This window comes from Terrapene carolina, unplaced genomic scaffold (genome assembly GCF_002925995.2).
Source record: "Terrapene carolina triunguis isolate 2854851 unplaced genomic scaffold, T_m_triunguis-2.0 Scaffold136, whole genome shotgun sequence".
In the NCBI taxonomy this organism is placed as follows: domain Eukaryota; kingdom Metazoa; phylum Chordata; order Testudines; family Emydidae; genus Terrapene; species Terrapene triunguis.
In genome coordinates this window covers 4,250,489-4,269,308 of record NW_020664487.1, presented here as the reverse complement: position 1 = coordinate 4,269,308, position 18,820 = coordinate 4,250,489, and the positions used below count along the sequence as shown (strand labels likewise).

Genomic DNA, 18,820 nt, shown 5'->3' with positions numbered 1-18,820 from the left:
AATAAATGATTTTGCACAATGATTAAAATGTTACCTGCTATTAATATTTGAAACTGCATCCTAAGTGAAAAACTACAATTAATTCTACATGCCAATTTTATTTTCAGGCCCTGTTGAAATGTTCAATATTAAATGAATCAACATCTCCACCCTGGGTCACTATCTCAAGCGAAGGAAGGCAACAGAATAAAACACTCAAGACCTAAAAGGCACCATTTCAACAGCAGGTTCAGTTTCAGAAACTTTCAATGATTCTAAGCGTGGCAAGGAAGACAACGTGGTGAACTATCAAACTACATTTTATGTCCATGCCAGGAACAGGTTCAATAATGCAAAAGATTGATTAATTTTAAAATCAAAACCACTGGTCACTCTTGGGAATAACTGACAAGGAGATCTCGATTTAAATCTTAATTAAAATGTTTTTAGCTGTGACCACATCATTCCTAATGCCCATTTTTGTCCTCCTCTACTATTTCATTGTGCAGTGTGGTATAACTGTTAGTCCCTGCCTGAGGAAAGTCAATCAGGCTCATACCCTCTGCTATCACGTTCAAGCTTAAAATTTCCCTACAGTTCATGAGGAAAAAATAGAACACTATTTGGTAAAGCCGAGATTTTTAGAAACAGGAGACTAAAGTTAGGCTCCTATATGTCACCTGATTTTCACCCAATAGCTGCCCATGAAATCAAGGTAGTTTCTGATAGTCAAAACACTTGAATATCAGTTCACTTAGGTGTGTAAATATGTTTTGAAAATCTTGGTGTAAGACTCCAAAGAACAGCCTGATGGAAATCCTTGAAAACATTAAAGGAAAACACACTCTGCAGTCTCTGAAAACCGATATTTAATACAAATTAGTTGATCCATTTTTTCCACAATACCCTTAAAAAGTAAACCCTTTTTTCACCCACTTCCCCAATTCCTCTAACATGAGGCCAACTGTGTAAGTGTAAGAATGCATGTTGTGACATACCAGATTGCTTTTTCCAGCATGAAAGGGTATATTCATTCCATTGTTTAATAACTGTACTACAATAGACTCCATAGCCTCAATCAGGATCTACACCCTGTCATACTAGGTACTGTATGCTCACCTGAATACATACCTCTGCTCTGAAGAGCTCTCAGTAAGGTAAGTGAAACAAAAAGGGGGCAGTTACAAACACACAATTTTTAATCATAAAATCCAGCAGGGCTATAATTGTCAACCTCAGCTGAGACCAAGGATTGATTGGACACAGAGACTAAATCATCCTTGCATTGTTAGACATGGCCCCTCTAAGGTCAGAGTTCAGGCACAGACAGTACAGCGTAGGCAAATTTGATCTGCTGCTGTTTGTGCCGCATCTATTTTATGCGCTAATAACTTCCCTTCCAGTGCTGTCAGTCCAGCTACTACCAAAGCCCTAAAACAGTTTTTTATGTTCACAGCAATTAAAACTGTTCTTATAAGTTGCAGAGACTTTCTCCTTTGAATTCATACTTGGGTTTCAGTGATTTTGTATTGCATTCTGGAACTGGTTGTATACAATCTCCCCCAGAATTCTGATGTAATCTGTGATGTGTTTGAAAAATGTTAATTATAACCTGGACCTGCTGATAACATGAAGAGCTTAATTGTCATAAGATTTTGAACAACAATACTCACATGATCACGCCAAAGTATTAAATCCTGGCAGATGAAACCTAACGGATAATTGCAACTTGGTTAAAAACAGGTTGCTAGTGTCTGGTGTAGATTTGGCAAGAATATTTTCAAGGTTTCTGTTGCATGTTTAATTAAATCTAAACTGAATCTTCATCAATCTCTGACACTGGCTTTAAATGAACTCAGTTTCTGGAGCTAAGATCTTAGAATGTCTTTCCTTTTGCCTCTGCAGTCCTGGACAAGTCTGGAAAAGATATGGAATTAGTAATTCATTTTCCATATTTTCCATGTGTGGGAAATCTGGACTCAGTAATACAATATTTAAAAAAAATTAGTGAATTCATATCCTCCGAGAACTTGACATATATTGACATCAGCTCAGCTCTTGTATGATTACATATTGCCAATCTACGCACAACTGTTACACGATACTGAAAGCCAACAATTTTAATAAGTGCAAAAAAGTTTCTATCCATTTTTATTTTTCCAACATGATTCTAGTCACACAGTATGAGATTCTATCTCAAAATTGACAGGGAACATGAGCACCATTATAATAAAATCCTGTGACATTAGAATATTTGCATTCAAAAGCCAAGTGTATAATTACATATTAAGAAAAAGTATTGAATGCAAAACAATACAGCACAAAATACAGTACATATTTCAAGATGTGTGTACTAAATGGTTGATGGTGTTTTCAGAATTTGAAAGAAAAATCACCATTACAAAGATCAGTGCATTAAAACAGTGGTTGCTCCACAAAGTTCTCCCCTTTTCATTGCAGGAAGACCAACATTTAACCAGAAAAGAAATTAAAACAACAGCAGGAGACTGCTAGTTAAGAACAACGTAACTCCCACCATGACAACATTTAAAAGTCTAATCACATCACATTTAAAAACACAATTTAAAACCTAAAGACAGCTTACATAGTTTTACTTTCTATTTCAGCATTCAACAAGCGGATGCTGGCCTCTGCAGGAAAAAAAAAGGATTTACTGGCTACCAAAAACAGATTCCTAAATTTCAGATATAAATTATTTTTCATATTGGATAATTTCTACAGATCTTATAACTTTGTGTAGGAAAAGTTATAAAACAAAAAGAACAAGCGCTAACAGATGGAAACTCTTAAATAGCTTTACAAAATGACACAAAAATGGCAGACAGAAGTTTGTTGAAGGAACATTATACTTTAGGTTTGGTTTTTGATCCAACTCATTCAGGGCAAAGCCCCAATATACTGGTATTATCAAAACACGTTTTTGTACTTTGATGTATGGGACTTTATGTAAATTAATTCCCTCACCAGCAGAAATCCCTTCCCCTCAATATCCTCTTCCCCTAATTGGGAAGAAGCTGCTACAGAATGTACAACTTCCCTTGCAGACTCTCAAATTCCACTGAAAAATACAGGAGACCAGTTCTGATAAAACCCCTAACTACATGGGAATTAAATATAAATTAGGGACAAAACAGGAAGAGTGCTCTATGGGAATGTATTACGCTAATCAGAAACAGGAGTAGTAATTAAGGGCTCCTGGGACTCTTTGTAACTCTTGTAAACTGTTCTGTATAACACTGAACAGGCCCACTGGTTTATGAAAATAATCTACACATCAATTTTGTAAAACAAATATTACAAAGTGTATTTGTTCCTCACAATTTGTTAAAGCAACAACACTGAACCCCTCCTCTTCAGACACCTTATAAGAAAGCCGAATTTGAACCCAAGCTCTGATCTCACAGATGTTTGGAACAGTTTGATTCTGTTTGCTCTTCAAAAGGATTATAAAGTGCTCAAAAATTCCTTGACCTGCAAAAGAAGCAAATATTTTGAATCAAATGAAGTGTATCTATGAAACAGATCTACGAGAACTGTCTTTTCACCTCTTCACTGCCTTATACTGTACAAGGTGTAATTACTGGCTGAAATAAAATCTCATGGCAAAGCATGTGATTTTGTGGCCAGAGTTGCAGAAAGCCAAGATTCCTGAAGTTCAGTAGGTGCAGAACCCTAGGCAGCCACACATTATACGGATGTAGAATTCTTCAGTGCTTCTAAGACATGTGGAAACTGTCCTAAACTGCAACAAGATTCTTTAAGATCACATCTAAAAGTTGTTACAGAAGATGAAAGGATTCAACATGTATACAAGTTCAGAAAATAAACATTTCAAATATATGAACACTAATGAGCTCCTATGCAGCTATTTTAGAATTTGCTCTTCAGGATTAGAGATACAGTAGAACCTCAGATTTATGAACACCAGAGTTATGAAATGACCAGTCAACCACACACCTCATTTGGAACTGGAAGTACACAATCAGGCAGCAGCAGAGACCAAAAAAAACAGTACAGTACTGTGTTAAACGTGAACTACTAAAAAATAAAGGGAAAGCAGCATTTTTCTTCTGTAAAGTTTTGTACATCACCTGCACTACATCGGTCACCTCTGTACGCCTTCTGATCTCCTCATTCGGTAAGTGATCACGGAGGGATATCTTACACATTCGCCTTTCCATTGCTCTCTGGATAACAGCGAATTTTTTCTTCCTCCACTTTCGACGTTGACCAGCTTTCTGCTCTGTATAGCATTGCTGGCAGAACAGTGGAATTAAACAGTTCATTCATTTTCTTCATGGGCAGCTCATCATCCGTTAGATACAAGCATTAGAGAAGGCGTACAGAAGTGACTGATGTAGTGCAGGCAATGTATGATGCAAAGCTGAGATGGGCCAGTAATGTAGTCCACAGGCAAGACAATAGGTGGACAACCCGCATTACTGACTGGATCCCCAGAGACCACAAACGACTGCTGGGCAGACCGATCCCATGACAAAAATGTTTGGCCAGAAATGGAAAAAATGTGCTCGCAACAAAATGGAATGGTGGAGTGTTGACTTGTGTTCGTGGAGGGACGGACGAGGACAAGCCGGACAAAGAAAGAAAGTAAAGTTTCAAAGCTGAATTAAGTCAACGTTCAGTTGTAAACTTTTGACAGAACCACCATAACATTTTGTTCAGAGTTATGAACAACGTCCATTCATGATGTGTTCATAAATCTGAGGCTCTACTGTGTGCAAAAACAAATAAAAGAATATCCCTAGCAAAAGCGTAGCACATTTTAAGATGTGTGTCCAATGGCTTGACTCTGTAGCAGTGTGTCAGTGCTATGCAGGAAATGGGTTGAATTCCAGTTCCTAGTCTCTTTCCCCCTGGGCTGGTGAGGAAGCGTATTCAATCACCAGTCAGGGTGTAACAAGCTCTAAAGTCATCATAGACCATGCAGGCTATTTTACAGGTAAATGACCGTATTTCCTAATGGATAAACTAAGACCAAGAGGTAAGTCACCTTGTGAGGTAAACAAATCATTTCTCAGAGAAACTGGACAAGCCTTACTGCAGTGTGAAATAAATATTACTAGCAAATTTAAAGACAATATAAAAGTATCTGAGCTATTGAACATTTACTGAAATGACTATGAACTAATTGGCCAACACCACACATGAACAATTAATATCCAAGTGAAAGTTCAACTTGTTGGTTTATAGCAGAAAAATTATCCCTTTATCATTAGCTAAGAAATGGACCAAATTGATGTAACAAAACCCTTAGCTTAGTTTCTCCCAAACTACTCAAGGAAATATATTTGATCCAAAAATGCAACAGCTCCATATTATATTCCGCATTATTTCCCAAATAAATTGAGAAACTAAATTTGAAAAGCAGCCACCGTGTTTGCACACCTACTAACTGCTTTTCAGTGGCATTTTTGTCTGCTTCTTTAACAAATATTTTTGTAGTTATGTATGACTGTAGTAGAATGGCAGCAACATAAGAACAGTCTCTCTGTCAAGAACACACAAGATTATTTAACCAGTGTAACATCAAGCTGGAAAATCATTTACAAAAGAAGAAAACTTGATTGTTTAATGTTTAAGAAACATGCTTAATGTGTAAACAGTGAAGTATGTTTTATGATTTTATATATCTCCTCCCTGCATTAGTAGTTTTATTTTTTAATTACAGTCTTTCAATGGGCTTGTATACTGCCAGTGTCACAAATAAGATTTATATATTTACTCAAAATTTTCCTTTTTCCAAATGGTGAAATTCACAGAGCCTACAATGGGTCTTCTCTCTGCTTGCTGCTTTGGGTCAGAACTCAGACATGTTAGTTACTGACTCAAAGTGGTGATAGTAGTGGGTTGAATGGGGAAGTGATTCGTATTGCTCAGAGACTCTAGGTGCATATATTTGTGAATGTACATGCACTCACACACACACAGGCAGTTACCAGTGGTGGTCTCCAATGTGCCTTAAAAAAAGCTTTAGGTTAAATATTGCTCAGAAAAATTATGGTGAGAGACTGTTTTGAAGTTACAGACTGCTGTTCCAAAGTATATAGTTTTCTTTTAACATAAATGTGATCTTGTATTGAATGTATATCAACATGTTTAAATAGCAAAAAGTTGGTAGTTCCTGTTAAGTTTTACCTTTTCAATCATATTTTCATACTGGTCTTTGTTGCCTTTGAAATCTTCATTAACATCCAGTGTTAAGATGGGTACTTCTTCCAGGTATTCAAAATCCGTCCTATAAAGAAATAGGGGTGTAGGAATAGGAAAAGGAGAGAAATTATATTAATTGCAAAGTAAAAATAAATCAAGTCTTCATCACAGCAATCTTAACAATGAAAATCTTCCAGATTGGGAGAACTGCAGATCTTAATAAATTATATCCATAATTTTTAAATACAGGACCCTAAAGCTAGATTCCTTGGTTAGGCTCCTAAATAAATAACCTTGAATTTACAGTGTGCTGAGTGACCAGCATCTCCAAGTGACTTCAGTAATGTCCAGGCTATGTATCCCAGTGAATTCAGTTCTGCAAACTGCTGAATGCTCTCAGCTCCAGCTGAGGTGAACATGAATTAAAGGGCATCCTGGACCCCCAAATGATGTTCAACACCCTGTGAGACTGAGCCCAATAAGACATTTACAGATATAGTTATGAGAGACCCAAATGCATAAGATACTTGATTTTTAAAAGCCATCATGGTTTGACATATTCAAGGACAACTGAAGTCTTATTTGAAACCTTGTGGAAATACACTGGCAAACACCTTCACTATCAAATGTTTCCAGGCATGCATTAGTCACAAAAAAAGCCTACCGCAATGTTCTATGCTGAAGCCAGCTTTCATGTTTGTAGTGAAGTTTCTCCAGATATTCAATAGGAATTTCTTGTTCTTCATCTCTTCCACGCAAGTAAATCCTATTTAAGCATTTCTAAAAGCAGAAAGAAAAAAAAGTGGACCAATTTACAAGAGAAGAATTAAAGTCCAATTTATTTTCAACCCCCTGAAGCTTTTTTTTAAAAATCCCAATACCCTACACTCTTACCAAAGATTACCACTCGTAAATTAGTGAGTTTTGGGAGTACAGAAAGACTCTTCCATGTTTAGCTGATGGAGGCCAATGAGGTGGTGTTGGTTAACTGGCAGAAAAATGGTAAAAAATATATATAAGAGAAACTTTGCATCAATTCTTCAACATTGGCACTTAAAAGGTTCACTTGATTATTGAAAACAACATAAAAAGTTTTGTTGTGGAGCCATGTTCCCAGTCAATTATATCCTTTTATTGGGGAATGTGAACAACTATTCTTGAAAATTATTGTTGCCTTTGTGGACACAAAAAGTAAATCTTTCACTTAAAGACAAAATATAAAACAAAAGTTCAAGTTCATCCTGCAACCCCAGTACACTAATAAAAAAAGGTTTATTTTTCTGTACTCCATACAATAAGGAAGTGATGTGTTAATTGGCAGGTTCAATTAAAAGTTCCAACAACTTTTTTTGGATTTTTCAGACCTTGTGATATGTAGAAAAGTTTTACTGCTGACTTATTAAAAAAAGGTATTTACTTATATTACTTTGCACTTATGGCACCTTTTATCAGAAGATAACAAAGAGTATTGCCCTGAGATTATTTTTATCATCTTTTATAGGTGATGTGCAAAAGAGATGGGTTTGTGCCCTTTATTATGGTGTATGAAGAGAGCCAGAACAGTTAAAATAGAAGGCAGAAGAAAACGGTCTCTATAGCATTAGAAATTCATGTCTTGTCTAGTTTCTGGAGAACTATGATGATGCCATCAGAAGAGCTAAGAGAGTTGAAGAAAAGGAATTTTTAGTCAGCCTGTTTAAAACTTGTTTTGCTGACATCTACTTAATTCCAAAGGCTCATGAGCCCTTGGGAGAAATGGTGTCTCAGCAACCCCAAACACTCCAATGAACACGAGAGTTCAGAAAATATCTTTGGAGCCTACCAAGAGGCCCTTTGGCAAAACAGGGGAAGACCAAACTTGAAATTCCCAATTATTGTAAAATAAAAAATACTCTTATTTTTCCAACACACACACCTTTTAGCTCTCTCTATAAATAAAACTGCAAAAAAAGGGGCAAAAACTCAATAAAAAAAACCTTTACGAATTGAGAACCAGGCACAGAGAAATCAAATTTGCTCAATATCACAAATCAACTCTGTGGGAGAGCCAGCAATAGAACCAAGAATTCTTGACTCTTGGTCCAGTGCTTAAGTAGTAGTTTGCCTATCACTCCTACTATGAAGTTTGTCTATAGCTTATCTAGCTATCTACAGGTTTAAAGTAGCATGTTCAAATAATTCAGGCCAAAACCTGAGATTTTCTTAAAATGCTAAGATTGCAAAACTCAGTAAGAATAGAATGAGTCAGTGGCTTGATATTTGGTGGTGGTGATGGGGCAATTCAAACTTTTTATTTAGATATTCCCCTGTAGTGATAGAAACCCAAACACCACAGCATTATGCCAGTATGTTCAGTGCAAGAAGTGCACTTGACTGGTCTAGATACATTGTCCTAGCTGAATGAAATGCAAAAAAAGTCAACAGCATAAATGATGTAAAGCAGGGGTAGATAACCTATGGCACGCATGCCGAAGGCGGCGCACGAGCTGATTTTCAGTGGCACTCACTCTGCCTGGGTCCTGGACACTGGTCCGGGGGGCTCTGCATTTTAATTTAATTTTAAATGAAGCTTCTTAAACATTTTAAAAACCTTATTTACTTTACATACAACAATAGTTTAGTTATATATATTAAAGACTTATAGAAAGAGACCTTCTAAAAACGTTAAAATGTATTACCGGCATGCGAAACCTTAAATTAGAGTGAATAAATGAAGACTCGGCACACCACTTCTGAAAGGTTGCCGACCCCTGATGTAAAGTATACTGGATTTTTAAAGTTCTTTTGATTTTAATAATCTAAAGTATTATTTGAAAGGATTTAAACATATGTCTGTCTCTAGTTTACAGTGTTCCTTTCATGTTCTTATATTTTTCACCTGGTTGTGTAATCACTGCAAACTCAGTAATTATGCTCAGGAATGACAGTCTGAAAACCTTCTTGTTATCTTTTCACAAGATGTAAATACACAAATTAGTCATTCTTTAAAGGAACAACAAATAAAATACAAGGCCAAATATGAAAACATAACGGGGTGTGGGATTCAGAAGAATGAACACAGGGCTCTGCGATGTTGTAACACTAGATGCCAAAAGCTAAGTGCCTTTGATACAACGTGCACAAAGGGAAGGGCACTTATGTATTTCTTTACAATTACACAGGGTGCAATATTTGCAAGAAAGATGCTTACTGTAAACTTATAGTCTGTTTTGTACATACTATAATATTCTTTATTTATACAGGTATACTATTTATGGGGATATTCTAATTTAAATTGAACTTTAAACATTGGAGTTTTCATGATCCTCAATGCTAGTGTAGCCTTATACCCCTCCCCTTCCCCAATCCAGCATTACCTGAACTTAGGAAGAGAGAAAATGTAAGGTGTTTGCCTTGTCACAAAATAGGAGTCAGGAAAATTGAAGTATCCCTTGACACATCAGCACCACCCAGAGCAATCTTTAAACACACAGATGCAGGAAGACTTGCAAAGATGTGAAGAGCAATCCCTAAACTATCCAGGAATAATTAGACACATTAAATCCTGCCTGTACAGGTGACCAATTAGTCACACAATAGCTCCACGTTCTTCTGTTGGCTTTGATAAGGCCCACAAAAAGCGATCAAGCCAAATCTACACCATACCTTATATGGTGTAGATTACTCTATAAAGTGAGAGTACCCCTCCATTCATACAAATACTTTGACATTGCTCTTATCTACTCTTATCAAGAAATATGTCCCGGACTGGCATAGGATTCCAAAAAAGAGCATTCTTCCCCCTAAGGAATAGTTACAGCAGTAGTAGAAAAATGCAATAAGAAAAGAGCAGCCCAACAGTCTTAACTGTGGTTAAATGTTTATAGCAAAGGGCTGGAAATTAGGACACCTGGGTACTATTCCTGGCTTTGCCTCTGACTGTGACCTTAGACAAGTTGCTTACGGCCATACTTTCCCCTTGTCACAGAACAGATGGGCCTATAATCAAAGTCAAAAAAGTAAACAGCTATATGGCATCATATGGGAGCAAGCAGCCTCGACCATTCTCTCCTTGCCAGGGACAATCACTGAATAAAGTATGCATGCAGGCAAAAGGAAAGGAGTCAGGAACAGGCCACCTTGCAAAGTGAATGCCCTTTCTCAAGGGAGCATTAAAGATATTTGCATTGGAAACGAATAATGACGAGGGCTGGTAATAAAGTGTCAAAACTATACTGACAGAAACTAGGAAAATTTGAAACCCATCCCTCCCCCAGTCCAGGTTTTCCAAACAGCTTTTAACACTGACTATATCAGCAACAGCTACACCTACATATCACATGAACCACATCAGAAAGGACAAGAACCTGAACACCAGAGAACCTATGACAAACAAGGCAAATGAGGCAGCAAGGCTTGCATCGGTATGGGCTTCAGAAGGACAGAGCCAGAAAGAGGCACTTCTGATACCCATCTGTGACCCCAAAATCCATGGAACTTCCACTGTTTTTCCATTGTAATCTCCATCCAGCGTGTGGATTTTAGTACATTGCCCAAAAGAACACAGGACTAGTGGGCAGGGAGCAAAGTGGCTGAGCTCTGAATCCAAGTCATCTTACCTTCTCAGGCAGAACAGCTATATTGTCTCCTTAATCTCTATATGCTTCAGTTTTCTTTATCATCTCACAGGAGCATTGTGAGGCTTTTCTAATGTATGTAAAGCACTTTGAGATCCTTGATGATATAAATAGGAAAAATATTATTTCTAGGCATTTTGCTGGACAGAAGTCCACTTTCTCTTCCCCAGCTTTATTTCCCAGACAGCTGTGTTGCCATTAGGTGACATGCCTGGCATTGGTGTTTCAACACGAGCAGTCACAAGTTTAAAGATTCTGATACAGACCACTTGGGCTGAAGATTTGCTGGAAAGTAACTGAGATTTCTCAAGAAAACAGTTTTGTGGATACCTTAAAAATACACCACTTTCTATGGAGTATTAGAGAGTGCAACCTGGCAAAATAGTTCTACGCTCATGTAGGCAAAGATTTATAGGCAAGGCTCAGAGCTCAGATTGGTCAATCTGATCGCACTCTCATTCTTGCTAAATTCATAAAGTTTTATTTCTCACCTCAGGAGTGGCTCTGAGATAAATGATTCCATCTAGTTGAAGGCTTTGACCAAACTGTTTATTCATCCATTCATGCCAATCTTGGTAAATTGTCCATTCGGTCTCATTCATGCAATCAGATTCATATAAATTAGATGCAAAAATATACCTAAAACCCAAAAGATGTATTGAACAATGAGGAAACGTAAGTCATGTTATTTAAATATCCAGTTCAATATGCTCTGCAATATCTAGGAAAAAATGGATGAGCTACTTTTGTAGCCCGATTGATGTTTAGATTGCAAAAAACTCAATTGTCCATGAATAGTTTTGCTAAAACCTAACAGTTTTGTTCCACTGGCTCAACTGAAGGAGTCAGGTGACCTTATTACTAGATTGTATTTAACCCTTTGCTCTCTTTCTAGATGGCTGCAGTCTTGCCACCCACCTGGTCCCCTTCCCCGTGCTATTTCAGTTGCAGTTTCCCACAGAGTCATGCATAGCTGCCATGTTCAGGGTTCAAACATACGCTCTATTACCTCTCTGCTAGATTCACCACCTTTTGGAGACTGCAACAAGAGCATTTAGGCCAGTACACATAGTTCCTCCACTGAAATCTGTCACACCATGGTAACTGGCTAAGACTATCCTCATGCACTATTAACCCCAAAATTGCTGACATGGGGCTCAATAGTGAAGTTCAACCCCCTGCAGCCAGAGACTGAAAGGTACGACACTTAGGAGCAAAGATACAGCAGCTCTCAAAGAACATGGGAATAACAAGTTCGTGAGAGATGGAGAATTTGCTCTTCTTTCTCCCCTCAACCCTGCCCCCGCTTTTTTAAGAGGACAGAAAATGACATATTTACTATAATTTAGTTAATAGAACAAAGTTATTGTTTGAGTTGGTAAAATGACCTCATTGTACAATAATACGGAGAGGAAGTGAACAATGGATTCACTGATATCGTAAACTCACCAGAGTCAGTCATAAACCACTGGTTCTGAAATGCTTATGAAAGCTCATCTGCTTTCTAGTCATTACAAGGATTCTCCTACTCAGCCAAGTGTCTTCAAATTAAACATACCTGTCGCTATACACAGATCGCTCAAAGAAGACCACAGGGTTCTCCACCTCTCTGATTTTCCCATTAAGGGATTTGAGCTGAGCCCGGATTCTGCTCAGGCAGGCATACGTCTGGAAGGTGAAAGACCACCGGTCCGGTTTCTCATACATCATCTGGAGCACATTCCCCCCACTTTTCTGTGACGTCGTCAGCTCCTATTTTTAACAAAGTAAGTCACTCAATGATTATGGGGTCCAACTTATCTAATTTAGCTCTAAAATGCCCAAAATTGCTTACCATGACAAAACGGTGTAGCCTCTTTTTTCAAGCCTAGAATTGTCTCCACCTACTCTTAATCTCCATTTATAAAAGTGTGTGTGTCATTTGCACACATCTTAACTCCCTTTGTTGTGCTGAGGTGTTGAAACACTACAAATTGCATCCTGCACTTTTCTGAGACCCCCTGCGACATTGGGTCATAGTGTATGAGAGCAAAACGCAACCGGTTTATATTTGGGAAAACACAATTATTAACTGTGCAGCATTTTGCCTTTATACACCTATGGGGAAGATTTCACGCAAGGGTTTGCATGTCATATTCACCTCAGGCATATTGCAAAGCATGAGACACCAAATGTCAAATGCCTCAACACTTGAGTTAAATTCAGCAACCAATTATGTGTTTTGGACAAATAGTGTTCTGTTCCTTTTGTTGCCTTCAGGGCTGTTGTAGCCGTGTTACTCCCAGGATATGAGAGAGACAAGATGTGTGAGGTAATATCTTTTATTCGACCGACAGAAGTGGGTCCAATAAAAGATATTACCTCAGCCACATTGTCTTTCTGTTACTATAACATTTTAGGAACATCTTACTCATTTGACAGTATATTTCATCTTTTGGAAGCATGGCAAATTGTTTCTTTTGAACAAATATTCCCAGGGCATGTCAGCTTCTCTTTGAGGAACCCTTGTCAATTTCAAGAACTACTGTGTCTACATTAGCCTTTTTACTTTGTTGCTATTCCTGGTGGAGCTCCACAGGTTAGTCTCCACTATCTCTTGGGCTATCTATGGTGAAGCCATTATTGGCAACAGCATTTTTTAGGAAGAAAAAAAAAAGCCTATGGATATGGCTGAACATGGATACTTTCAGCCTACAGTGTTTAAAATGCTTGGCGGTCTTAGGAGTTTTTAGTCACTATTTACAAACAATCTTTTAAACAAAATGAAGAGCTGGCCGTACTCAAAAAGCCAATCCCACACTTGCAAGCACTCCTTTTGCTCTGACACAGCAGTGTTAAATTTAATATTCAGCTGGCTTACCACATGCCATCTGTTATAGTTCACTTGATAACAGCTGCAGACATGACATCTAAGCAGATGGCTATATACACTCTAAACATGTCATATGAGGACAAGAACATATTCCCCTATACACAGAATTAGAAATCTTCCTCTCTTAGCTGAATGAATTACCTTTAGATTTTTTTGTCCTGTATCATCATTAACAGCTGGAATGCCACTGCATGCAAATTTAGAGAACAGAACTTAACTGTGGGACATGAGCACTGCATGCTTTACAGCTTTTCTAGTAAAGATGACCTGACATTCAAACACAAAGCCCTTAGTTTGTACAAATGGATGTGGCAGCAAAAGGACTTAATCCATACTTTCTTGACAAAATTTTAGTTTTTGGACTCTAAGGAAAAAAGCATGGCTTAGGCGCTAATAGCACAGCACTTGGAATGCAGAATACTGGGCTTTAATCTAGACTCTGCCACTGACTTAATATGTGACCTTTGGCAAGTCACTTAACCTCTCTATGCCTCGATTTCACTACATGAAAAATAGAAAATACTTCCCTACCTCATGTGGATGTTTGTAAAATGCTTTGATATCCTTGGAAGGCAGGCATTATATAAACACAAAGTATTGTAGTGAGTCCTGTTAGTGCCTGCTATAGTTAAGGTCACAACACAGCTTCCATTAGAACCTTGTGTTTTTATAAACTTAAAAAACCAAACAGCTTTCCAAAACACACACACATTTTGGCCCAATATGCTTTATGCTTAGTCTGTTCCCAAAAGCTCTATTTATGTGGAAATTTTGAATAAAATGCCTTTATCTGTTTGAGTAATAAGACTGTGGAGGGGTGAGAGGAATACACATAGGGCTATATAAAGAAAATTACAAATTTTGTCTGGTCATAATCTTTCTACTGTGTGTGGGGAGCGGGGGTAGAGTGGAAAGGAGTGCCTTTGTTTTGTTTATGAAAAAAGTGGCTTTGATTTAACAGAGGTACAATTAAAAATGACTATGTAATGTGGACATCAGAAAACTTACTAATGATGATAATTACTATTTTGCACTTCTGTAATGGCTTGCCTCTAAGGACTTTTATAAAATGAGTACACGGACAATTTTTATAAACAGAGAAATGGGGAGCAGAAACTTCCCAACTCTGCCACTGACTTGTTGTGTGGCCTTGGGTAACAGAATCCAGGTCTGACTCCCATGCCTGTATTCTAACCACTAGAACACACTGCTCCCATCTGTCTTAAGGTGAGCATATAAATATATTTAATGTGCATGTATGCTCACTAGTTACCTAGACTATCCCAGACAAACACTTGTCAGGGATAGTCTAGGCATACTTAATTCTGCCTCAGCACAGGGGGATGAACTAGTGACTTCTTGAGATTCCTTCCAGGGCTACATTTCTATTATAAATGGAAATATATCTGCTTAAGTTACACAATTAAGCAATATTCACTTTTCCTTTTAAATTTTCATTATTAATTAGCTGTAAAACTATAGTTAGATTGTTGGCATTTCAGTTGTAAATTTCTCAGTCAAAAATGCTATATGTTAAAGCTAAACTCCACAGGATAATTTTATTATAGGCAGCTGTTTTTTGGCTACAAGTAACATTGTGGCCATCGATGGCCACAGATACCAATCCTTGACTTGAAACAGGCAGTTAGAGGATCTCAACCATTATGAGCATTCATCTCCAAAAACTTCTTCATTGCAACCCAAAAGGGCTGTGAAAAGTTGCTTAGTTTGGATGATCTAGTACAATAACAAGCACATACTCTTCCCCATAAATGGTGGCAAATGCCTTCACTGTTTAAAACTTTTGTTTAGTGCGTCAAAATACATTGTACTATTTTTTACATTTGAAAAAGTTCCTTTATGGCTCAGTGATAGCACTACTGTGCACAGATATCATGACTTGTGCCATTAGGTGGAAGCCATGAAGCAAGCTGAAATAGTGATAGATCCAGGTTTAGAATGCAAAAATCAAAATCAAAACCAGATTATATAAACAATTTAGTCAGCAGTTCACATTCTTTTGCCAAAGGTTTCAGAAGATATCTCCTGGGACATCTGAACTATTCTATGTTTTATTCACAGAGCTATATTACCAAATCTGAGTTGTCTCTTTCTAATACTTCCTTGTCGTGTTTTAGGCTATGGCTACACTACACAACTTTTAGCGACATGGCTGTGCCGCTACAGCTGTGATGCTAAAAGGCACACAGTGTAGCTGCTGTTTGTCAGCAGGAGAGAGCTCTCCTTCCAACAAAAAACTTCCACCCCACACGAGCGACAGCAGTTCTCCTGCCGATAAAGCGCTGTTCACACCGGCGCTTTTTGTCGGTAAAACTTTTGTCGTTCAGGGGGGTGTATTGTCACAAAAGTTTTGCTGATGAAGTGCCAGTATAGACAAAGCCAGTGGTGCACAAGTGGGAGAGGCTGCGCAAGCAAGGACTGGCATTTTTCCATTATTTGTGCTGATTTGGTGTAAATGTTTACTCTGTAATACACTTGTAAGTCTAGACAGCCGAAAGGATTACTACACTCCCCATACCTACTCTGTCTTAAACATGCACGAGTGTAAACAAACATTCCATTTGAGCATCACAGGCTTGCTTAATAAGGGTCAAAACCTACAAAGGTGAAAGGAAGTCAAATGAATATGATGAGAGTTGATGAAACTGTTACTATCACAGGTATATATACACAGTTCATATTTCTATTACTGTTTGATTAGAGTAGAAGAGGCCTTGATCCCAAAGAAGCAGTTTCTCCTTGCTCAATAATGGGCAAATAATATGAAATACTAATCTCAATAAAAATCAAAGGCTATCATCATACCTCATCATCCTCTTGGCAGCTTTGAACATTGCACCATCTTTCTACAGGCTCAGGAACAACTTCCCATTCCTGGCTAGCTTGTTTGAGAATATTCACAAATGTTGATTTTCCTGCAGCTGTTGGAAAAGAGCACAATAAATACGTCTGTCAGAAAGTAATGGAAGTGGTTGTTAGCCCTAGACACCACATTTTCCAGGTTCCATCAAATGCAACCTCCGCTTCCCATGCATCACTGGTTTCATGAGAAGACCTCCCCAGTACATTCTCCTCCTACAACATTACAGCATCCATATGTAGATTAGGTCTTGGAACAAGGTACAACGCCAATGAGATCAAACAAATCTCTTTTTCCCTTATCAGTAACAACCATCAGTTGTATAATATTTTCTGTAAAATTTCTGAAAATATAACCTGACCCTGATCTTGTGTGCAGACTATATTCTATAGCAGAGTAGCAGAAGCATGTTAGAACATATTAAAGAGGGAAGCTAATGATTATGGGGTGTTCATTGTGGAGCTAAAACAAGGGGGAAAAGTTTACATTAAATACATCACTATATTAGTCACCTGGAATGAAATGCTATACTTAATGTCACAGAACAATTTTCACTAATAGCTTTTTAATTATTCATAACTTTCTAAGTTATGAACTAACTAAGCAAAGATAATAGTTTCAGAAAAAACAGAAAAATAATTTTCACCATTCTTCTATAAGGGTGAAAAAACTTCTTCTCGCTTCTGTCAAACTGCCCCCCCCCCCCGCAAGAATGGATGAACATTAAACTTAGTACATGAATTATCCTCACTAAGTAAGTATGAAAAACCAGACATTAAGTTATTAATGAATGGAAACTGGCAATTGTGCATGCACTGCAGAAAATTTTAAGTCTGAATGCTTGAATCTAGGAATGAACTGCTCATTGAGTTCTTTTGTAAGTGCCCATGTAATGTAAGTTATTAGCAGCTTAAGTTCATATCCTATACAATACTATGTATGGGCAACATAGACAAACTATTGTGACTGGAGACTTGAAACTTCTGCATTTATATTTTAACTGTGTGCATTTTTTGTGTGACAATGTTTTTTGTGCATTTGTCAGTGTGACAATGTTTTCTATCAATACACCCGGGTGCCTGAAGATGCTTGGACCTTGTCTTCACTAGAGAAAAAATGTAAACCAAAGGCTTCCCCTAGTTTACTTCGAGTAGCTAATATGGGTTAAAAAAAAACTACAAGCGCCTTGTTTTCATTATTTTAACATGGGTTAGTTTAACATGGGTTAAAAATACACCTTTTCCCTAGTAAAGACAATCTTGGTCTATGTTAGTATTCTAGGTGAAGTGACATTTAAGTACTACCGACACATCCTACTTCATCTTTTTGTTTAGTTAATTTTTAAAAGTAAATTTATTTTTTCAGAGTGTACCACCTAATTTTTCTTCTAACTTATTTTCAGGCAAGTAAGAAAGCTTTTAATTAAGAAATGTTAGGGCAACTGGTGGTCTCCCTGGTAAAGTTGCAAAGGCACCATTGTGTCATTTGTCCACAAGCAGCATCAGTTACAAAGCCGGGAGATTAGTCTGCCACAAAGCAAAAAAATGGAGTGTTTCAAAACAAAAAAAGGACATTAAAATGAGAATAAATAAGACTACCAAGAGCTGGCAGAGCAATAGGTGAAGTAGTAGGAACCATAGCAAATTATGATCTCAATTCCTACATGGAGCTCTGAGGCCAAAAGGTTTAGCTCATCCTGTCACTGAACAACCGGAGGCACTCCCTGGCCTTCAGAGCAAGTTAAACTGGTTTCTCTTCACTAGCATAAAATTCAATCCATGGAAAATCCTGAGAAACAAAAAAGGCCAGGAGACTAACTTGGAGAAGGAGATAGTGATCATTTATCAGGATTAAAAAGGAACTAAAGGAATTTGAGATGATCATATCTACTTGCACAAACATTTCTGATGCCTCAACTCACAAAACAAAAATCTGGCAAGAATACCACACTAAGCAATATATTTGTTTAAACCAGGAACTTGAATATAGCAAAAGATAACATCTTCAGTTTTGCAATCCAGTACTTGTAACTATTACCAACTTCCCAACTTACTTCCTGCTTTGTTTTCCTGGCGTATATACCTGTAGGATAAGATTTCCTAACCTAAGGGCTTGCCTCAGCGGGGAAACAGACAGGAATAGCTGAGATGAAGCTCTGTGTGAGGTTTTGAAAGCTTGTTGTTCTCACCAGCAGAAGTTGGTCCAATAAAAATATTATCTCACCCGCCCTGCCTCTCTAAGGCTATGTCTACACTACAGAATTAGGTCGGATTTATAGAA

General features: G+C 37.6%; 1 protein-coding gene across 1 annotated transcript in view; it reads right to left on the bottom strand.

Moving 5' to 3' along the window:
* Window positions 1-1,378: 1,378 nt before the first annotated feature.
* Window positions 1,379-18,820, bottom strand: part of DCK (deoxycytidine kinase) — an 81,007-nt gene continuing 63,565 nt past the window's right edge. The window contains exons 2-7 of the mRNA XM_026653279.1: window positions 16,486-16,601; window positions 12,346-12,539; window positions 11,279-11,426; window positions 6,836-6,951; window positions 6,157-6,256; window positions 1,379-3,471 (exon numbers count right to left, since the gene is read on the bottom strand). Coding sequence (XP_026509064.1) covers window positions 3,445-3,471; window positions 6,157-6,256; window positions 6,836-6,951; window positions 11,279-11,426; window positions 12,346-12,539; window positions 16,486-16,601 — 701 coding nt within the window. The 3' untranslated portion in view covers window positions 1,379-3,444. The remainder of the gene's footprint in view (window positions 3,472-6,156; window positions 6,257-6,835; window positions 6,952-11,278; window positions 11,427-12,345; window positions 12,540-16,485; window positions 16,602-18,820) is intronic.